Raw genomic sequence first — 20,587 nt, forward strand, 5'->3', positions numbered from 1 at the left:
GATGCTAAGAGGCTGCAGTGTGACTTGGACAGGTTAGGCGAGTGGCCAAATGCATGGCAGATGCAGTATAAATGTGGATAAATGTGAGATTATCCACTTTGGTGACAAAACCAGGAAGACAGAATATTATCTGAATGGTGACAGATTAGGAAAAGGGGAGGTGAAACGAGACCTGGGTGTCATGGTACATCAGTCATTGAAAGTTCACATGCAGGCATAGCAGGTGGTGAAGGCGGCAAATGGCATGTTGGCCTTCATAACGAGAGGATTTGATTATTGGAGCAGAGAGGTCCTACTGCAGGTTGCACAGGGCCTTGGTGAGGCCACACCTTGAATATTGTGTACAGTTTTGGTCTCCTAATCTGAGGAAGGACATTCTTGTTATTGAGGGAGTACAGCGAAGGTTCACCAGACTGATTCCCGGGATGGCACAACTGACATATGAAGAAAGACTGGATCGACTGGGCTAATATTCAATGGAATTTAGAAGAATGAGAGGGGATCTCATAGAAACATAAAATTCTGACAGGACTGGACAGGTTAGATGCAGGAAGAATGTTCCCGATGTTGGGGAAGTCCAGAACCAGGGGTCACAGTCTAAGGATAAGGGATAGGCCATTTAGGACCGAGATGAGGAGAAATTTCTTCACTCAGAGAATTGTGAACTTGTGGAATTCTCTACCACAGAAAGTTGTTGAGGCCAGTTCGTTAGATATATTCAAAAGGGAGTTAGATGTGGCCTTTACGGCTAAAGTGATCAAGGGGTATGGAGAGAAAGAGGAATAGGAAATGGGGTATTGAAGTTGCATGATCAGCCATGATCATATCGAATGGCAGGGCAGGCTTTAAGGGCCGAATGACCAGCTCCTGCACCTATTTTCTATGTTTCTACTGTGAAGACCGACACAAAATACTTGTACAAAGGGCAAGTACAGCAGATTTTCTATGCATTAACTTACCTTATATCATTAACTAAACAATAAAAGAACCTAACATACAAGTGAAGCTCCATACAGACTTGCCTCCAACAACATTAAAAGCCAGCACAGCTTATTTATGCTGCTTAATATTGGTAAAACTGTTATGCAATTATCAAAGTAGTAGCATTAGCCCCATTTTGCTTTCCTCCCCCCCACTCCACTTGTGGATTCCAAAGCATCTGGACCCAGAAAGGTTTGCCTACATAATCAGGAATCACAAGTCAGCAAATCCACAATCATCCCAGATGACTTGCAAGGTATATTCTCAGGGATGCTGCAACTGAGAAAGATAGATTAAGAGTCTACACCCATGATTGCTAGTGGAGCTCTCAATTTCAGTCATACCTCAGAGCTGTTGGCAAGTGAAGGCCTGGCACTTCCCAGAACGAGAAATTACAGAACCACTAATAAACTATTAAATAAGGCCCTTTTGATTTACTGTATGCAAGCTGGAATGTCCCAATAGCTTTTCCATGCCTCATCACCTTGAAGAAAAGTAGCTCAGTCAATAGCCCACAGCAAAGTGGAGGTAGAGAGGCATACAAAGCAATTAGACTGGCAACAGCCAAAAAGTGAAATGAAGACAAGCCACAAATTGGCCTGGCTATATTGTGAGTACAGATTGAACCTCCCTTATCCAGAACCACGCCTCGACCAGAACCATTCCCGGCCACCGGGTGGCGCATACGCAAGAACTCCAACATGAACAAATTGAAGTCCTTCCTCACTGCCGACTCCCGCAATCGCTGGCCTGACCCCGCAATCCACCATCACCCCACACGATCCCTCTCCCAGCCCCAATAACCCCTTGCTCAGTACCTGTACCACCCAATTTAACGTGACCACCCCTTGTCCGGAACAGGCCATGCCTCGAGGGTTCCGGATACGGGAGGTTTCAACCTGTACCATTAAGTTACTGCATGGACCTTTTTGGCGTGGAAGCAAGTCATCATCGATTCGAGGGACCGCCCAAGACGATGTTGCATGGACCGAACTGTTGTCATCTAAATGCATGCAAATTAAGGGGTAAATTATTTGCATACGACTCAAATTTTCTTAAATTAGCTCAATTTTGCAACACCAGCACCTGTAGCACCAGTTTTACCCAAATCATAATAGGCGGTCCCTCAAACAAGAGTTCACAGATGTTTCAATGAAGGACACGATGTTCCAGTCCTGAACTCCAATTGAGAGGGTGGAAGATGCCTGTGCGTGGATTTTTTTAATGTGTGGCGACCGTTGCACATCAGCCACCACACGGGCTCGACAAAGCTAGGTCTTTATCCAGTGGCAAGGGTTGAACCAGGATGACTGGAGACCAGCTCTGCTGCACGGACCTAGTTCGCACACATATCGCAGTGTGGACTGGTCTGTGCTGCCCCTGGGCCCTCGGTTTCTTCTGGGCCCCCAATATGCTTCCCATGATGGCAATTTCTCTGTGCTCTCTTTGCAAGGCCAAATTTTGTTTTTAAATTGGCAGACAGAAAAGCACATTTGTAACCACTAGGTTTTAACCAGCAACAATGAAAACAGCATCATTCACAGCTCAATACATTTTGAAAGGTTATTTCAATTGCAAAGAGGAAGGGAGAGAAAGGGAAAAACACTCACTCACCTGGACCTTTTAGGAGAGAATGACCGAGACCTTCTTGGAGAAAAAGACCTGGACCTCCGAGGAGAAAAAGACCTGGACCTAGATAAAAGTTAACATTTTTAAAAAATTGTACAGGGCATTCTAGAAAACTGAAGGCATCATTCTTCAAAACTAAACCACTCAATAAAGACTTACCTTCTGCCACGGCTACGGCTGTGTGAACGGGTATACCTTCTTCCCCGCGAGCGTGAACGTGATCTGGTCCTGGACCTGGTTTAACAAAAGAAAGCGGTGTTAAATTTAGCCATCTCAGCATTATATTCTTGGAATACCTCTGCTGGAATCAAGACAAGATTTCTATAATACAGTATGTGTGTCTGTCAGTTTGAAGACAACTTGGGGACCTATTATTTGTTTTTAGATTAAATCTACATAATGTAGATTCAGTTAAAAAAATTTAACATATTTTTTAGTATTTTGTGCATCGTAAAAACACTTTGTAAGTGGTACGTAAAGTAAACCTTGCACGTTTGCAGGTCAGTCGACCCTCTCTTTGGACCAAGGTCTAGCAGATCTAGGCGATCTAGAAGTATCTATCAGACCATCGCAGCTTCTAGATGTTCTTCAATCTAACGACGATCAAACTGACAGCCAAATGAGCCAAAGTGAGGCTTGATTGACGCAGGAAGGTTTGTCTACGAGGGAATGCGGTCAATCTGGCGTTCCTCTAGAAAGGGGCCCAATTGAAAGCCAATTTACAGCATAACGGCGATCACCTTGTCTCATTCTCAAACTTTTTCTGCCCTCAAAAGAATCTTAAGGTGAAGCTAGTTGTAGCAGGCTCTCGAGGGGATCTGGCCTCATGCCAATCACCGTATGCTCTAGGCGCATCAAAACTGTTGGATTTGCTAGATGCCTCAGCCTGATATCATGAGGCTCACGACATTCTGAATCGCGGTGACTGACTCAAACGAAGAAACCTGAAAGGTTCGGACCAGGTGGATCATTAATATTCAAAACATTCACAGTGAAACTCAAAAAAAGTCAAGCAAAAAATGCCACAAGGCCTGATTATCACTTAAATGTAAAGAAGCAAGAAGCAATGATAAAAGCACTGCATTTCTTTATTCAGTTTAAAGTAAAGTAGCTTAGATATACTTAAATAAAAATGTTTTTAAGCAATATTAAAAGCCAAAGAGATTGGAAACACATACCTGCTCCTTCTGCGTCGGCTATAGCGATGACAGTCATAAGCATAATGCCCCTTTTCTCCACATTCATAGCATCGATCATTTGGGTCAAAGGGGCGGCGTGCTGGAGGCCGCTCAAAGCGCGAGCGCCGTGGCATTCCTGTTGATTGTTCCACTCGAACACGTGAACCACAAATTATCCTTAATTAAAGAAATTAGTGTTTACACTAAGTCAAAAACAACCCAACACAAAGTACCAGTTAAAATGTATAACTAGAACAATACGGTCACTATGAAATGACTGGCACTTTTAAAGGTTTCGGCTTCAACCTGTACCTCATTTTATCTTACATACAATGAAATATGTTTTAGTTGGCCTTCTACCACCCTTGGTCAGATTCCCTTACCGTACAAGTTTTATATTTTGCAACAGGGATGTGAACACTCGATCACCACTGTATTAAAGGCCAAATGTAGAACAATGCAAAATTACGACAAAGCCCGTAACATCACAAGCTGCTTGGAAGTATTTACATAAGTCGACCCGTCTGGTATTAGAAAATTAGCAGGAAAGGCAGTTGAAGATCTGACCAAAATTTCAAAAAACACCAACATTATCACCAGCCTGAAAAATCTAATTCAAAACAACTGGTTGATGGGGGAGAAAAAGAGGAGACAACAAACAGTACCTACCTCCCTTGAAACTAGAGTGGAAAAAACAGGAACACAGCTGAGACAGAGAATCAAAAAATACACAAAATTAAAAGAAAACCAAACAGGAGCAAATCAAGAATACTTGTAAGGTTAAAGGCACTGCACTGTTTAATGCCCAGGGAGCAGCAGAAAAACTCCATCCATCCTAATAAAAATGATATGTAAACAGCTGGAACAGTGCTATATGGACAGTAAAAGAGTTAAATATCAGGTTCACAAATTAGCAAAACATGGTGTCTAACAGGGACCCACTGCCCCTACTTTTTAAAAGGGAGATTAAGCATGGCAACATATTATCCAATGACTTTCAGCAATGCAGCTGTACAAGAACTGTTCACCTTGGTTTGAAGTTTAGGGGCAGGAAAGGAAAGCAAGCAGTCATGAGGGGGGTCTGGTGAGAAGTCAGAGTCACAGACACCAATTAAGCGCTGACAGAAGCCAAAAGAATGCAACATTAATAGAAGGAAAACTACTGTAGAATAATGTTTAACTGGGACTGTGCCAAAACCTGTGCACTAAAGCGAATCCAAAATTGTTCTTTAAGATATGTTTTGATGGTATTTACCACTTATTACAAATCAAGAATAATACCCATTTTGCAATGGAAAAAAGGGAAGGGGAAGAGAAAGCAGAGACAAAAAGAAAAAAATAAGCATAGCCCTGTATGTGCATGATGCATCAAAAGTTTATTTATGAAGCTGCAGTTCAAGACAATTGGGCAATTATCTCATGCTGTATATGTGGTCCTGAGGAAAAGCTGGGGTCACAGATCAGAGTTGATTTAAAGATGAAATCAATTTAAATAGCCTATTAATGACAACTGACAGAAGATACAGGATAGAAAGCGAGAAATATAATTTGTCCACAGGCAGAGTTAACAATTCACGAGCGACTAAGTCGCAGGAGAAATTAGTCTGTCCCAAAGTGCAAATAAAAACTGTATTTCACTTCCCTCCATAGCCTATTCTATTTATAACACTCATGTGGTCACAATTTTTTAGTATTAATAAAATTAGTTTCAAATCAGGACTGTTGCAAATGCTGAGGGCACTCCAATACACATTATTTGGTCACATAAATCTCTTCTTGCAAGAAACAACTGGTTGCTACTTCAAATCACCTAAACTGTGATGAAACATTAAACTTACAACATCTTAGCTATAGATCTTACTTATTTCACCAGTGAGCACTGAAGCAAGGAAGTCCTCAACTCGACAACTCAATACAGAACATAATCTAATGAAATATCTTTCCAAAAGGATGGGAGAATTTGGCAGTGTGCCAAAGTGCTGCACTATGAAGTGCAAGAAGTGTTCAAACCTCCAGTTCCATCGTACATTCCAAATCTCTGGCATGCAGTAAAGGGATTGGGACAAGTGGAATCCAGGTGCTTCTCCACTAGAAACCAGAAGATCCAGAGGAATCATCCCATGTCACTCTTAAAATACCTAAAAAAAGGTTCAGTTACAGAGCATGAGCACAAGCATAGGAGCAGATCCCTGCTGTGAAAGTGATAAATCGAATCCAAGGTTTGACAACAGAAACAAATACTCCCAAAGCATATTTTCAGAAATAGGCAGCCCGTGCCACAGGGAGTGATGGACCAACTATCGACGACAGCAGTTCCCAGGAGCAACAAGGATATCAGGGATGGGCGCGAGGAAGATAGGCTGGCCGCGAAGGTGAGCCACCGATGCAAAGTCACATAACCAAGAGGAGGTGCATCAAAAAAATTTAACGAAATTCAGATTTAAGAAATGAGAACATTTCAGTTGAAATTCAAAGAAAAATTTCGCATAGGGCAATCTCAGGACAGGACGTTTGAATGCATGCTGATTTCTAGAAGCAAAAGTTGGACCAGAGGTGCTCTGCAAGTGATTCAAATATTGCAGGCTGTACTGAGATCACCCTATGCGAGGCTACATTAGGACTATATTCCCAATATTGTCTTATTATGGTCTGCAAAATGTCAGTCCTAAAGATGTAATTGTGGAGCATATGTCTCAGCTTTGCTCAAAATTCAGCAAATATTTCCCCAAAAGAGGGGCAAATAAATTGCACGATTTTGACTGGGTTCGAAAACCATTTTCAGAGGATTTTGTAGCAAATCCCAAGATTGTCATAAGTCTAAAAGAGAGTCTGAGCAACAGTGCTAGTGATTCTGTTTTGAGAATATTTTAAAGTTGCGCCTTTTGATCAGTTCTGGCTCTCAATTCAAAAAAGTTCCCGCGTTATCCTAAAGAGCCACTGAATTATTTGTCCATGTTGCCTCAAAGTATCTGTGTGAAATAGGATTTTTTTCCACTTATTGACATCATGAACAAGTATAGAAGCAGCTTGAATGTAGAGACTGATATGCAGTTGCAACACTTCAAAATCAAAGATTCCACAAATTGTGCGCTAGCAAACAGGCTCATCCTAATGACTGAGATAAGGGCAAGTCAACAAGTGTTCGTTTAATGTTTAAGTTTATAGAATTAGTACAGCGCTGTTTATGTTACTTTAGGCCTTAAACAATATATTACGTTAGCTGAGAAAATAAATCCTCTATGCAAAAATACGGGTTGGGGAGGGGGGGGGGTATTAAGATTGGTTTTCGGCAATAGTGCTAAAACGGGCCGATAACAAGTCACTACACTATTTTCTTTTCCATTGACTTCCATGAGCAATCTAAAATGGACTGCCGATTTGCTACCGCCTGCTTTGTGCTACGAATTACCCCCTCTACTCTTACTCAAGATGGGGGTGCCCATGGAATGTCAAGTCTCTAAGGGGGGGCCTCATCAAAAGAAAAGTTTGGGAACTTCTGATCGACATCAATGCAGATATATGCTCCAGACTGCCCACACAGTAACTTCCCAAGATGAACCCAAACACTTCCCAGCAAATGGGAAGATTGCAGAACAGTAGACACCAGTTTAGGAGCAGCTATCTCCATTCCTCCTCACCATTTGCTGCACAGGGAGAATCAAACAGGAAAAAAGCTAAGCATTTACACCAGGAAGAGAAGGCTCTTAACTGCTTACAATTTGACTGCAAGATAGGCTCTAAACAGGGCAGAAGAGCAGTCGTGCGTGGCTTCAGTTACTGGACTGGCTGTCTGATGGGAAAAATAGTACCGGTATGCTGGCGAATGACATGACAACTGTGGAAATTGTGTGTCATTTCCACAGTTGCCAGACCACACGAGTGTTTAATACAGGTTTGGTTACAGTAATGGCAGCTGTCATAGGTCTCTTATCCATACACTATTGTATTTACAGTAAAATAAAAATAATGTATGGATACCAAGCACACCAATCACACACACATATATACAATTTTGTACTTTTGTCACTCATCGACAACTGCCCATTATTTAAAGGGGAGCTAAATCCAAATGGTAAAGTCAGTCCTTTCATTATTCATTCTCTCCATTTAAAATAATGTGAATGATTCTCAGATGTTCTGCTTTCCTCTGATCAGAGCACACTATGCCCACCAACTATGTTCCTAAATAATGAGTAAGTTCCTGCAGACATCGAAATTGATTTCATGGGACAGGTTACACATGCGCCATTATATTATTTCCATCACTACTTTTACAGGAACAAAAACCTGCCCTTCAGTACCTACACAATCTAAAAAGTGTGCTCTGACCAGAATTTAAAAAAACCAGCTGAAAACATTCATTATGTAATTAGAAAGAACAGCAAACAACAATGAAAGCAGTGACTTTACCAACAGGGTTTAGTTCCCCTTTAAAGTTTACTTACTTGCCATCCAAACCACGAACAGCATCTTCAGCATCTCGAGGCTCCTCAAACTCCACAAAAGCAAAACCAGGGGGATTCCGTGCTATCCAGACAGTCCTCAGTGGTCCGTAGTAGCTGAATGCACGCTCTAGTTCCCCTTTACCGGCACCTGTTCCCAAGTTACCTACATAGACCTTGGTTTCTGTTGAGATGCACATCAGACATCATTAGTCTACAAAACAAAACACTAAATAAAACTACTTTAAATAATATACAAGTCTTAACTATCTGCGATAACTATAGGGGCTCTCAGCTTTAGATACATACATACATACAAACAGAATAGACCTTACTGTACTGTTTCAATGTATACTAAGGGAGATAGGGAAGGGTGAAAGCCTCAGTGACAAGGTCAAATATTTAACTAGAAAATGTTTAGCATGCAGACATTATCTGTTAAAGGGCAATACAAGATTCTATTTCACAAGTAGACTGACTTAATAATTCAAGTGAAAAATATATTATGCTACTATTTTTTTTTAAAAAAAAAGGTTCTCAGTTAATGAATGCAAAAATAATTTGTTATGGGGGCAGGTGAAGTGCAACAAGACTGTGAAATGCCTATGCACTAGATATATATTTTTGACAGCAGAGAAAGCTGCATAAGGGATGCAAAGGAAATGTTTGGTACGAGGCTCATTTGAAACCAGAATGCCACTGCCTCAATGACACACAGGAAAGAAAAAATAGTCGACTGAAGGCCATATTAGAATTGGTGTTGGCAACAGTAAGGACTGATTGGAAAGGGTTATGTATTCTTGATCAAGGAAAGTGGACAAAATAGCAAAAGAGCACAGATTTTAAGAAAGACAAGTATATCTCGTACTTGCACGAGTTGGAGAGCTACAAACCCAAGAACATGAGGTCTGTCAGAGAACAGAAGGTCCAGGGTGAGGGCTTTGCGAGATGATGGGAAGGGTGAAGGAAAGAGACCAAGTAGGCCTGGGGCAGGTTAGGTTGTGATCGGAGTACTGGCAGGCTGGTGAGAAATATGGCTGTGCTGTGTGTTGATATGGAAGCAATTCACGGTGAGATTTGTCCATGGTTAGAATAATCCAATCAGAGACTATCAATTTGGCTCAGCTGTCAGCACTCATCTTGGAACCAAGGTTGCGAGTTCAAACTCTACTCCAGGATTTGAGTACATGATCTAGGTGAACATTTTGGTGCAGTGCTTAGGGAATGCTTGTTGGATGTGCCAATTAGATAAGACATTAAACTAAACAGCTTCCAATAGTTAGGTGGTCAATAAAAAGAAACATGGCACTACTCAAAAGAATTATTCTGATGTCTTGACCATTCGCCCATTACCAAAAGTTATATTTTATATATTATATAAAATTTGTAACAGCAGAGAAAGCTGCTTAGAGGATGCAATGGGAGTATTAGCGGCTAGCTGTAGAACATTTGAACTAAGTTACACTGTTGGACAGAGAGTCTATAATGGGACAGCAACTGTACTTAGAAGCTGTATAGTCATTAATTTCAACATACTTGAACATTGCTGCCTGCAGTAAGTTGCCGTGAAATTGTGGAATATATGTTGAGATATATCCATATACACAAAATTAATATACCAAAAGGACTCACTAAAATATGGGAAATATATTATACAACCCACCATTACCGCAAGTACTGGTTAAACTGATTGCATACAACTGGTGATACTTTGGAACCCTAGACAATTGTGCACTGTAAACAAGGGCAACTTAATGCCTATTTGTTTATAGTTTGTCATTTTGCTACAAAATGCAGTCTGGATATTGATTCATTCAATATAGATAACTTCCAAGATTTGTGTCCATAGCGGTGAATACAAATTGGTTTAAAAATGCAGTGTATTATTTCAGTAAACCAATCACGTGGACAGGTTTTAAATCTACATCCTTTAGGTTCATACAGCTACTTTGTAATCTGTTTGATATCAGAAATGCAGTCTAACACCCAAGTGTAGAAATGGGTCACACAATTTACTTGCCAAAGTCTTGTAATTCCCTAATTTCTGTCTCTGCTGGAGTTACTTGTGTCACTCATCCATGCTCTTTTTCACACAGCCAATACTAACTAAATTGGAAGGCTAGAGCACACATCTCTGACAACCTGACAACAATCTGGTCACACAAGACCCCATCTTACTTGTTTCATAGCATGATTGGTAGTCCTGCATGTGCACAAAGCAACGGTCTATGAAAATATAGAAGTGCACAAGCAGACTGAGTGGAGGAACATGACATATGTTGCCGAAGTCCTGAGACGGCAAACAGGTATAAAAAGAGCAATCCAAAACAGAGGGAACCAATCAGATAATCGCAGCAATTTAGATAGTGAACCCTTGACCCTGAAATGCATCAGTCAAAAACCACGTTTAAGGTAAAGTAACTTAAATCTGATGACGGAATTTTTTTTAAATTGAGAGAATTCTTTGGTCAGAGTGGATTAAACCATGGCTCAGTGGTACGCTCTTGTCTCAGAGTCAGCAGACTGTGGGTTCAAGCCAGAGTTCCTCAGTACTGCACTGTCAGAGGTGCTATTTTTTTGGTATGACTTTAACTGAGGCTCAGCTGCTCTCTCAGGTGGACGTAATAGATCCAAATTTGTTGTAAGTTTTTTGAAGATGTACCTAGTAGGATGGATAAGGGGGAACCAGTGGATGTAGTGTATTTGGATTTTGAAAAAGCATTCAATAAGGTGCTAACATGAGGTTATTACACAAAATTAGTACTCATGGGATGGGGGGGGGAGGGGGAGGGGTAATATATTAGCATGGATTGAGGATTCGTTAAGGTTCAGAAAACAGAGTAGGAATAAAAGGGACTTTTTTGGGTTGACAGGTTGTAACTGGTGAGGTATCTGCAAGGATCAGTGCTTGGGTCTCAGCTATTCACAATCTATATTAATGACTTGGAGAAGGGACTGAGTGTAACGTATCCAAATTTGCTGATGATACAAAGTTAGGTGGGAAAGTAAGCTGTGAGGAGGAAGCAAAGAGGCTGCAGAGAAATATAGACAGGTTGACTGAGTGTGCAAGAACATGGCAAATGGAATATAATGTGCCGGAAATATGAAGTTATCCACTTTGCTGGGAAAAAACAAAAAAGCAGAATATTTGTTGAATGGTGAGAGACTGGAAAATGTTTGCATTCAGATAGACCTGGGTGTCCTTGAAAATGAATCACAGAAAGTTAACATGCAGGTACAGCAAGCAATTAGGAAAGCAAATGATATGTTAGCTTTTGTTACAAAGGGAATAGAGTATACAAGAGTAAAGAAGTCTTACTACAATTATACAGGGCATTGGTGAGGCCACACCGAGAGTACAGTTCTGGTCTCCTTACCCAAGAAAAGACATACTTGCCTTAGAGGGAGTGCAACAAAGGTTCACTAGACTGGTTCCTGTGATGAGGGGATTGCCTTATGAGAAGAGATTGAGTAGACTAGGCCTACATTCCCGAGAGTTTAGAAGAATGGGGTGATCTAATTGAAACATAAAATTCATGGGACTTGACAGGTGAGAAAATGTTAATGCTGAGAAAATGTTTCCCATGGCTGGTGAATCAAGACACTGGGTCAATCTCAGAATAAGGGGTCGGCCATTTAGGACTGAGATGAGGAGACATTTCTTCGCTCAGAGGGTAGTGAATCTTTGGCATTCTCTATCCCAGAGAGCTGTGGAGGCTCAGTCGTTGCGTATATTCAAGACAGAGGGTGATAAATCTTTGGAAACTAAGGGATCTGGGGATAGTGCGGGAAGATGGAGTTGAGGTAAAAGATCTTGAATAGCAGAGCAGGCTCAAAAGAGCCAACTGGCTTACTCCAGCTCCCATTTCTTATGTTCAAATGCATTTAAGTACTATGGGCCCAAGTTTCCACAGGATAAAAAACGGGCGCCCCTCCGAGCCTAAAACGGCGCCAGAAAAAAAAAACGCGCTTTTCTCGAGCGCTTTGTACCTCCTTGTCTGTTTGGCCGACACTCGCGCCAATTTTGTAAGTGGGAGGGGGCGGGTACTATTTAAATTAGTTTTTTTCCTGCCGGCAACGCTGCGCGTGCGCGTTGCAGCGTTCGCGCATGCTCAGTGTGAAAGAAAAATTGGCACTCGGCCATTTTTGTAGTTCTTTGTAGCTGTTTAATTTTTGAAATTTTTTTAATAAAACCACATTGCCATCAGCACTGAGGCTACCCTTCTCACTGTCTCCTCCGCCCCCCCCCCCCCGCCCCCTCCCCTACACGGCAACAAACGGCGGTTTCCTCCCCCTCCCTCCCCTGCGCGGCAACAAGCCGCTGTCTCCTTTCCTTCCCCTCCCTCCACGGCAACAAGCCGCTGTCTCCTTCCCCTGCGCGGCAACAAGCCGCTGTCTCCTTCCCCTCCCTCCCCTGCGCGGCAACAAGCCGCTGTCTCCTTCCCCTCCCTCCCCTGCGTGGCAACAAGCCGCTGTCTCCTTCCCCTCCCTCCCCTGCGCGGCAACAAGCCGCTGTCTCCCTCCCCTGCGCGGCAACAAGCCGCTGTCTCCTTTCCCTCCCTCCCATGCGCGGCTACAAGCAGTTGTCTCCTTCTCCTCCCTCCCCTGCGCGGCAACAAGCCGCTGTCTCCTTCCCCTCCCTCCCCTGCGCGGCAACAAACGGCGGTTTCCTTCGAACGATGGCTGAAGCACTTTCACACAGGTAGGAAGATGGTTTATTTAATCTTTTCTTTGCTTATAAATGTTTATTCAGGTTGGATTTTTTTGTATAATATTTGTAGAAGTATAAATAAGGATTGATTATAGAATTTAATGAGTTCCCTTCCCCCCCACCCCCTCCACCTCGTTCTGGACGCCTAATTTGTAACCTGCGCCTGATTTTTTAATGTGTAGAACAGGTTTTTTCACTTCTACAAAAATCTTCACTTGCTCCATTCTACTTTAGTTTGGAGTACGTTTTCACTGTGGAAACTTTCAAATCAGGCGTCAGTGGTCGGACACGCCCCCTTTTGAAGAAAAAATTCTGTTCCAAAGTAGAACTGTTCTACCTCACTAGAACTTCAGAAAATAAAATGCGGAGAATTGCGATTTCTAAGATAGTCCGTTCTCCACCAGTTGCTCCAAAAAATCAGGCGCAAATCATGTGGCAACTTGGGCCCTATATTTCATCGAGGCTGAATGAGCATTAAAAATACCAGCCAGTTAAGGCTTCCAATGGCATGGCTGACCCTGGCTCCTCTTTGAATGCAAGCTGCATTCGATTTTTGAAAAAAATCTTCCTTGACTACTCTTTCTTCCCCCGCACCCCCCCCATCCATCTAGATTGTCTGCTATTACCTCTTATTCCGAGGGCAAGCATGTTTTGTTGCTCAGAGAAATTGGCTCACTAACCACTATTTCCTATCTAGACAGCCACATGAGTTAGAGAACAGCTCTCTGAAGACCTCCTTCCCCCTTTTAAGAAATGTTGACCACTTTTTCCATCTCTCTGCAGCAGTATGGTTAAGAAATGAGTTACTATGGACTGAGGGGAGTGGAAGAGGGCTGTATTCTAGCACCATACAATAGTACACCAAAGCACTGTGCTTGATTAAAAAGAGTTTAATAAAACCTATGATGAATTGGAAATCAACACTTGTTTGTACTTATATCAGTAAATCTCATTGATTTAGAGTGAGAATTACTTTGGTCTCTTGCAATAGCTCAGTTGGCAAAGGAAACTTTTTTTGAGGATGTTTCCAGTAAAGTGGACAAGGGAGAACCAGTTGATGTGGTGTATTGGGTCTTTCAGAAGGCTTTCGACAAGGTCCCACATGAGATTAATGTGCAAAGTTAAAGCACATGGGATTAGGGGTAGTGTGCTGACGTGGATTGAGAACTAGTTGTCAGACAGGAAGCAAAGAGTAGGAGTAAATGGGTACTTTTCAGAATGGCAGGCAGTGACTAGTGGGGTTCTGTGCTGGGGCCCCAGCTGTTTACATTGTACATTAATGATTGAGACGAGGGGATTAAATGTAGTATCTCCAAATTTATGGATGACACTAAATTGGGGGGTGGGCAATGTGAGCTGCGATGAGGATGCTATGAGGCTGCAGAGTGACTTGGATAGGTTAGGTGAGTGGGCAAATGCATGGCAGATGAAGTATAATGTGGATAAATGTGAGGTTATCCACTTTGGTGGTAAAAAGAGAGACACAGACTATTATCTGAATGGTGACAGATTAGGAAAAGGGGAGGTGCAACGAGACCTGGATGTCATGGTGCATCAGTCATTGAAGGTTGGCATGCAGGTACAGCAGGCGGTTAAGAAAGCAAATGTCATGTTGGCCTTCAGAGCGAGGGGATTTGAGTACAGGGGCAGGGAGGTGTTACTACAGTTGTACAGGGCCTTGGTGAGGCCACACCTTGAGTATTGTGTACCGTTTTGGTCTCCTAACTTGAGGAAGGACATTCTTGCTATTGAGGGAGTGCAGCGAAGGTTCAACAGACTGATTCCCGGGATGGCGGGACTGACATATCAAGAAAGACTGGATCAACTGGGCTTGTATTCACTGGAGTTCAGAAGAATGAGAGGGGATCTCATAGAAACGTTTAAAATTCTGACGGGTTTAGACAGGTTAGATGCAGGAAGAATGTTCCCAATGTTGGGGAAGTCCAGAACCAGGGGTCACAGTCTAAGGATAAAGCCATTATGCCTTAATGCAAGGAGTATCCGTAATAAGGTGGATAAATTAACTGTGCAAATAGATGTTAACGGATATGATGTGATTGGGATTACGGAGACGTGGCTCCAGGATGATCAGGGCTGGGAACTCAACATCCATGGGTATTCAACATTCAGGAAGGATAGAATAAAAGGAAAAGGAGGTGGGGTAGCATTGCTGGTTAAAGAGGAGATTAATGCAATAGTTAGTAAGGACATTAGCTTGGATGATGTGGAATCTATATGGTAGAGCTGCAGAACACCAAAGGGCAAAAAACATTATTGGGAGTTCTGTACAGACCTCCAAACAGTAGTAGTGATGTTGGGGAGGGCATCAAACAGGAAATTAGGGGTGCATGCAATAAAGGTGCAGCAGTTATCATGGGTGACTTTAATATGCATATAGATTGGGCTAACCAAACTGGAAGCAATACGGTAGAGGAGGATTTCCTGGAGTGCATAAGGAATGGTCTTCTAGACCAATATGTCGAGGAACCAACTAGGGGGGAGGCTATCTTAGGCTGGGTGTTGTGTAATGAGAGGGGATTAATTAGCAATCTCATTGTGCGAGGCCCCTTGGGGAAGAGTGACCATAATATGGTGGAATTCTACATTAGGATGGAGAATGAAACAGTTAATTCAGAGACCATGGTCCAGAACTTAAAGAGTAACTTTGAAGGTATGAGGCGTGAATTGGCTAGGATAGATTGGCAAATGATACTTAAGGGGTTGACAGTGGGATGGGCAATGGCAGACATTTAGAGACCGCATGGATGAACTACAACAATTGTACATCCCCGTCGGGCGTTAAAATAAAAAAGGGAAAGTGGCTCAACCGTGGCTACCAAGGGAAATCAGGGATAGTATTAAAGCCAAGGAAGTGGCATACAAATTGGCCAGAAATAGCAGTGAACATGGGGACTGGGAGAAATTTAGAACTAGGCAGAGGAGGACAAAGGGTTTGATTAGGGCAGGGAAAATAGAGTATGAGAGGAAGCTTGCAGGGAACATTAAGACGGACTACAAAAGTTTCTATAGATGTGTAAAGAGAAAAAGGTTAGTAAAGACAAATGTAGGTCCCCTGCAGTCAGAATCAGGGGATGTCATAATGGGGAACAAAGAAATGGCAGACCAATTGAACAAGTACTTTGGTTCGGTATTCACTATGGAGGACACAAACAACCTTCCGGATATAAAAGGGGTTAGAGGGTCTATAAGAAGGAGGAACTGAGGGAAATCCTTATTAATTGGGAAATTGATGGGATTGAAGACTGATAAATCCCCAGGGCCTGATGGACTGCATCCCAGAGTACTTAAGGAGGTGGCCTTGGAAATAGCGGATGCATTGACATTTTCCAACATTCCATAGACTCTGGATCAGTTCCTATGGAGTGGAGGGGAGCCAATGTAACCCCACTTTTTAAAAAAGGAGGGAGAGAAAACAGGGAATTATAGACCGGTCAGCCTGACATCAGTAGTTGGTAAAATGATGGAATCAATTATTAAGGATGTCATAGCAGCGCATTTGGAAAGAGGTGACATGATAGGTCCAAGTCAGCATGGATTTGTGAAAGGGAAATCATGCTTGACAAACCTTCTGGAATTTTTTGAGGGTGTTTCCAGTAGAGTGGACAAGGGAGAACCAGTTGATGTGGTATATTTGGACTTTCAGAAGGCTTTCGACAAGGTCTCACACAAGAGATTAATGTGCAAAGTTAAAGCACATGGGATTGGGGGTAGTGTGCTGACATGGAATGAGAACTGGTTGTCAGACAGGAAGCAAAGAGTAGGAGTAAATGGGTACTTTTCAGAATGGCAGGCAGTGACTAGTGGGGTGCCGCAAGGCTCTGTGCTGGGGCCCCAGCTGTTTACATTGTACATTAATGATCTGGACGAGGGGATTAAATGTAGTATCTCCAAATTTGCGGATGACACTAAGTTGGGTAGCAGTGTGAGATGCTATGAGGCTGCAGAGTGACATGGATAGGTTAGGTGAGTGGGCAAATGCCTGGCAGATGAAGCATAATGTGGATAAATGTGAGGTTATCCACTTTGGTGGTAAAAACAGAAAGACAGACTATTATCTGAATGGTGACAGATTAGGAAAAGGGGAGGTGCAACGAGACCTGGGTGTCATGGTACATCAGTCATTGAAGGTTGGCATGCAGGTACAGCAGGCGGTTAAGAAAGCAAATGGCATGTTGGCCTTCATAGCGAGGGGATTTGAGTACAGGGGCAGGGAGGTGTTGCTACAGTTGTACAGGGCCTTGGTGAGGCCATACCTGGGGTATTGTGTACAGTTTTGGTCTCCTAACTTGAGGAAGGACATTCTTGCTATTGAGGGAGTGCAGCGAAGGTTCACCAGACTGATTCCCGGGATGGCGGGACTGACCTATCAAGAAAGACTGGATCAACTGGGCTTGTATTCACTGGAGTTCAGAAGAATGAGAGGGGATCTCATAGAAATGTTTAAAATTCTGACAGGTTTAGACAGGTTAGATGCAGGAAGAATGTTCCCAATGTTGGAGAAGTCCAGAACCAGGGGTCACAGTCTAAGGATAAGGAGAAAGCCATTTAGGACCGAGATGAGGAGAAACTTTTTCACCCAGAGAGTGGTGAACCTGTGGAATTCTCTACCACAGAAAGTTGTTGAGGCCAATTCACTAAATATATTCAAAAAGGAGTTAAATGTAGTCCTTACTACTAGGGGGATCAAGGGGTATGGCGAGAAAGCAGGAATGGGGTACTGAGGTTGCATGTTCAGCCATGAACTCATTGAATGGCGGTGCAGGCTCGAAGGGCCGAATGGCCTACTCCTGCACCTATTTTCTATGTTTCTATGAAACATACTGAGATCAGAAGGTATCAGGTTGGATTCTTGAGCTGTCCCATTAGCTAAACTAAGCTAGGGCAGGAATAGGGATAATAATTAGTCTCAACAGTCTTTGGCCAGGAAGACAAAACTCATTAGGGATCCTGCTCACTATGATCTTTGGTGAAAAGTTAACTTATGGACAGTTGCCGATTAGATTCCATTACCCCCTAGTTAAATAACCTATTGATACTCAATCTAGGCTCTTGTGAAAAATGGCCACTTGGGTGAGATACCAGAAGACGACCACTGCCCACAGAACCATAACCTGGCATCAGCCTAAGGAATAGCTAATTTTGACATATCCCATTGTGAAAAATAAACAGCTCTATTTGTGCAAGTTAACTTCAAATTAGTCTTTGTCTTTTTAAATCAAATATCATTTAACATTCTCTACCATCAACACTAATGCAATAGATCTTTCACATATCTTGAACCTAAACAGATCGCAACTGCAGATTCAAACCGAACGATAAGTTTGGCAGTGGCAACAAAATTTGGTTTGCCTTTCGATGCAATAAATGAATGAGTAAAGTATATTAATTCAAACTGCAAAACTGAGTTGCATATTGGAATATTTGCACGCCAAATTGTCAAAATTAAAAGTTTCTTACATATGAGAATTAATGAGGAGCACGATAATGGCAGTAGCACGGGGTCCTTGCAAATTAGGAAATCTTCAGAATCTCATGCTTCAGGGACTGAAAAATGCATCTTTTCACACAAGATCCCTAGGATAGCACTCCCTTGGCCATAGATCTGCAACTGAATGGCAGAAACCTGGCCCCGACCAGTATTGTTACTTCTAGACAGTCATCAAAAGCCACACAACTACAGCTCTATGGACATTCGCATCCAAATTTCCTTCCGACCATCTTTGGCTTGGTGCCACTCTGTACAACTGCAGCCAAGATTGGAACTCATGGAAGTGAGGTAAATCAAACATGTGCTCAAAACCGAACACAGGAAGTTTTATGCAACTTTTCACCGTAAACATTAAGTCCCACTATTTAGTATTAAAGACCTCCTCATTCCAACACAATTTGCTAAATAAAAAATGCATCTTGCACACAATACACAGTAAAACATAAAATGGTACTTTTGCTTTCCCAAACAAGATATTCAAAACAGGCCAGGATTTAATTTCATGCACACGATTACAAAGACAGCTACAGTACTTACATTCATCATTGCAGATGTATAGTAATCAAGTTTGACAATCTGATTTAGGAAGGAACTGTATTGCTCTCTGCAGCCAGCCTGACCCTAGACTTCTCGCCCACACATACCACTCAAACAGGAAAATAAGGGTTGCACAACAGCCTAGTTGTGTACGCTCCTACTTTTCCTTGCTGTGGAAGTGTGACTACTGCTTAGTTTTTCTCTACAGCAACACACCCAAGACCAGGACCATGATAAGATCTGTATTAAAAATTAACAGCACACCAGATTTACAAGATATGCTTTAGAGCAATACCATGTTAGCAAATAGTTAGATTAGATTCATTTTGGTACAGAGGATGAGGACCAGAGTAGCCAATTCCTTATTTAAATATTAAATACACTGGGTTATTTTAAACCACCAACATAAAAATAGATTCTTGGACTTTTATAAACTTTTATAAAGGTTATTGCAGAAGATAAAGGTACACACAGAGTCAGAGGAAATGTATTAGCATGGATAGAGAATTGGCTGGCGAACAGAAAGCAGAGAGTCGGGATAAATGGGTCCTTTTCGGGTTGGAAATTGGTGGTTAGTGGTGTGCCACAGGGATCAGTGCTGGGACCACAACTGTTTACAATATACATCGAGGACTTGGAAGAGGGGACAGAGTGTAGTGTAACAAAATTTGCAGATGACACAAAGATTAGTGGGAAAGCGGGTTGTGTAGAGGACACAGAGAGGCTGCAAAGAGATTTAGATAGGTTAAGCGAATGGGCTAAGGTTTGGCAGATGGAATAAAATGTTGGAAAGTGTGAGGTCATCCACCTTGGGGAAAAAAAAACAGTAAAAGGGAATATTATTTGAATGGGGAGAAATTACAACATGCTGCGGTGCAGAGGGACCTGGGGGTCCTTGTGCATGAATCCCAAAAAGTTAGTTTGCAGGTAATCAGGAAGGCGAATGGAATGTTGGCCTTCATTGCGAGAGAGATGGAGTACAAAAGCAGGGAGGTCCTACTGCAACTGTACAGGGTATTGGTGAGGCCGCACCTGGAGTACTGCGTGCAGTTTTGGTCGCCTTACTTAAGGAAGGATATACTAGCTTTGGAGGGGGTAGAGAGATGATTCACTAGGCTGATTCCGGAGATGAGGGGGTTACCTTATGATGATAGGTTGAGTAGACTGGGTCTTTACTCGTTGGATGAGGGGTGATCTTATAGAAACATTTAAAATAATGAAAGGGATAGACAAGATAGAGGCGGAGAGGTTGTTTCCACTGGTAGGGGAGACTAGAACTAGGGGGCACAGCCTCAAAATACGGGGGAGCCAATTTAAAACCGAGTTGAGAAGGAATTTCTTCTCCCAGAGGGTTGTGAATCTGTGGAATTCTCTGCCCAAGGAAGCAGTTGAGGCTAGCTCATTGAATGCATTCAAGTCACAGATAGATAGATTTTTAACCAATAAGGGAATTAAGGGTTACGGGGAGCGGGCAGGTAAGTGGAGCTGAGTCCACAGCCAGATCAGCCATGATCTTGTTGAATGGCGGAGCAGGCTTGAGGGGCTAGATGGCCTACTCCTGTTCCTAATTCTTGTGTTCTTATGTTCTAATATGCTAACT

General features: G+C 42.4%; 1 protein-coding gene across 1 annotated transcript in view; it reads right to left on the reverse strand.

The window, feature by feature from the left end:
- Window positions 1-20,587, reverse strand: part of LOC139273314 (serine/arginine-rich splicing factor 7-like) — a 39,230-nt gene that overhangs the window by 15,236 nt on the left and 3,407 nt on the right. Inside the window, exons 2-5 of the mRNA XM_070890073.1 lie at window positions 8,234-8,414; window positions 3,789-3,965; window positions 2,770-2,844; window positions 2,596-2,673 (exon numbers count right to left, since the gene is read on the reverse strand). Coding sequence (XP_070746174.1) covers window positions 2,596-2,673; window positions 2,770-2,844; window positions 3,789-3,965; window positions 8,234-8,414 — 511 coding nt within the window. The remainder of the gene's footprint in view (window positions 1-2,595; window positions 2,674-2,769; window positions 2,845-3,788; window positions 3,966-8,233; window positions 8,415-20,587) is intronic.

This window comes from Pristiophorus japonicus, chromosome 9 (assembly GCF_044704955.1).
Source record: "Pristiophorus japonicus isolate sPriJap1 chromosome 9, sPriJap1.hap1, whole genome shotgun sequence".
Lineage (NCBI taxonomy): Eukaryota > Metazoa > Chordata > Chondrichthyes > Pristiophoridae > Pristiophorus > Pristiophorus japonicus.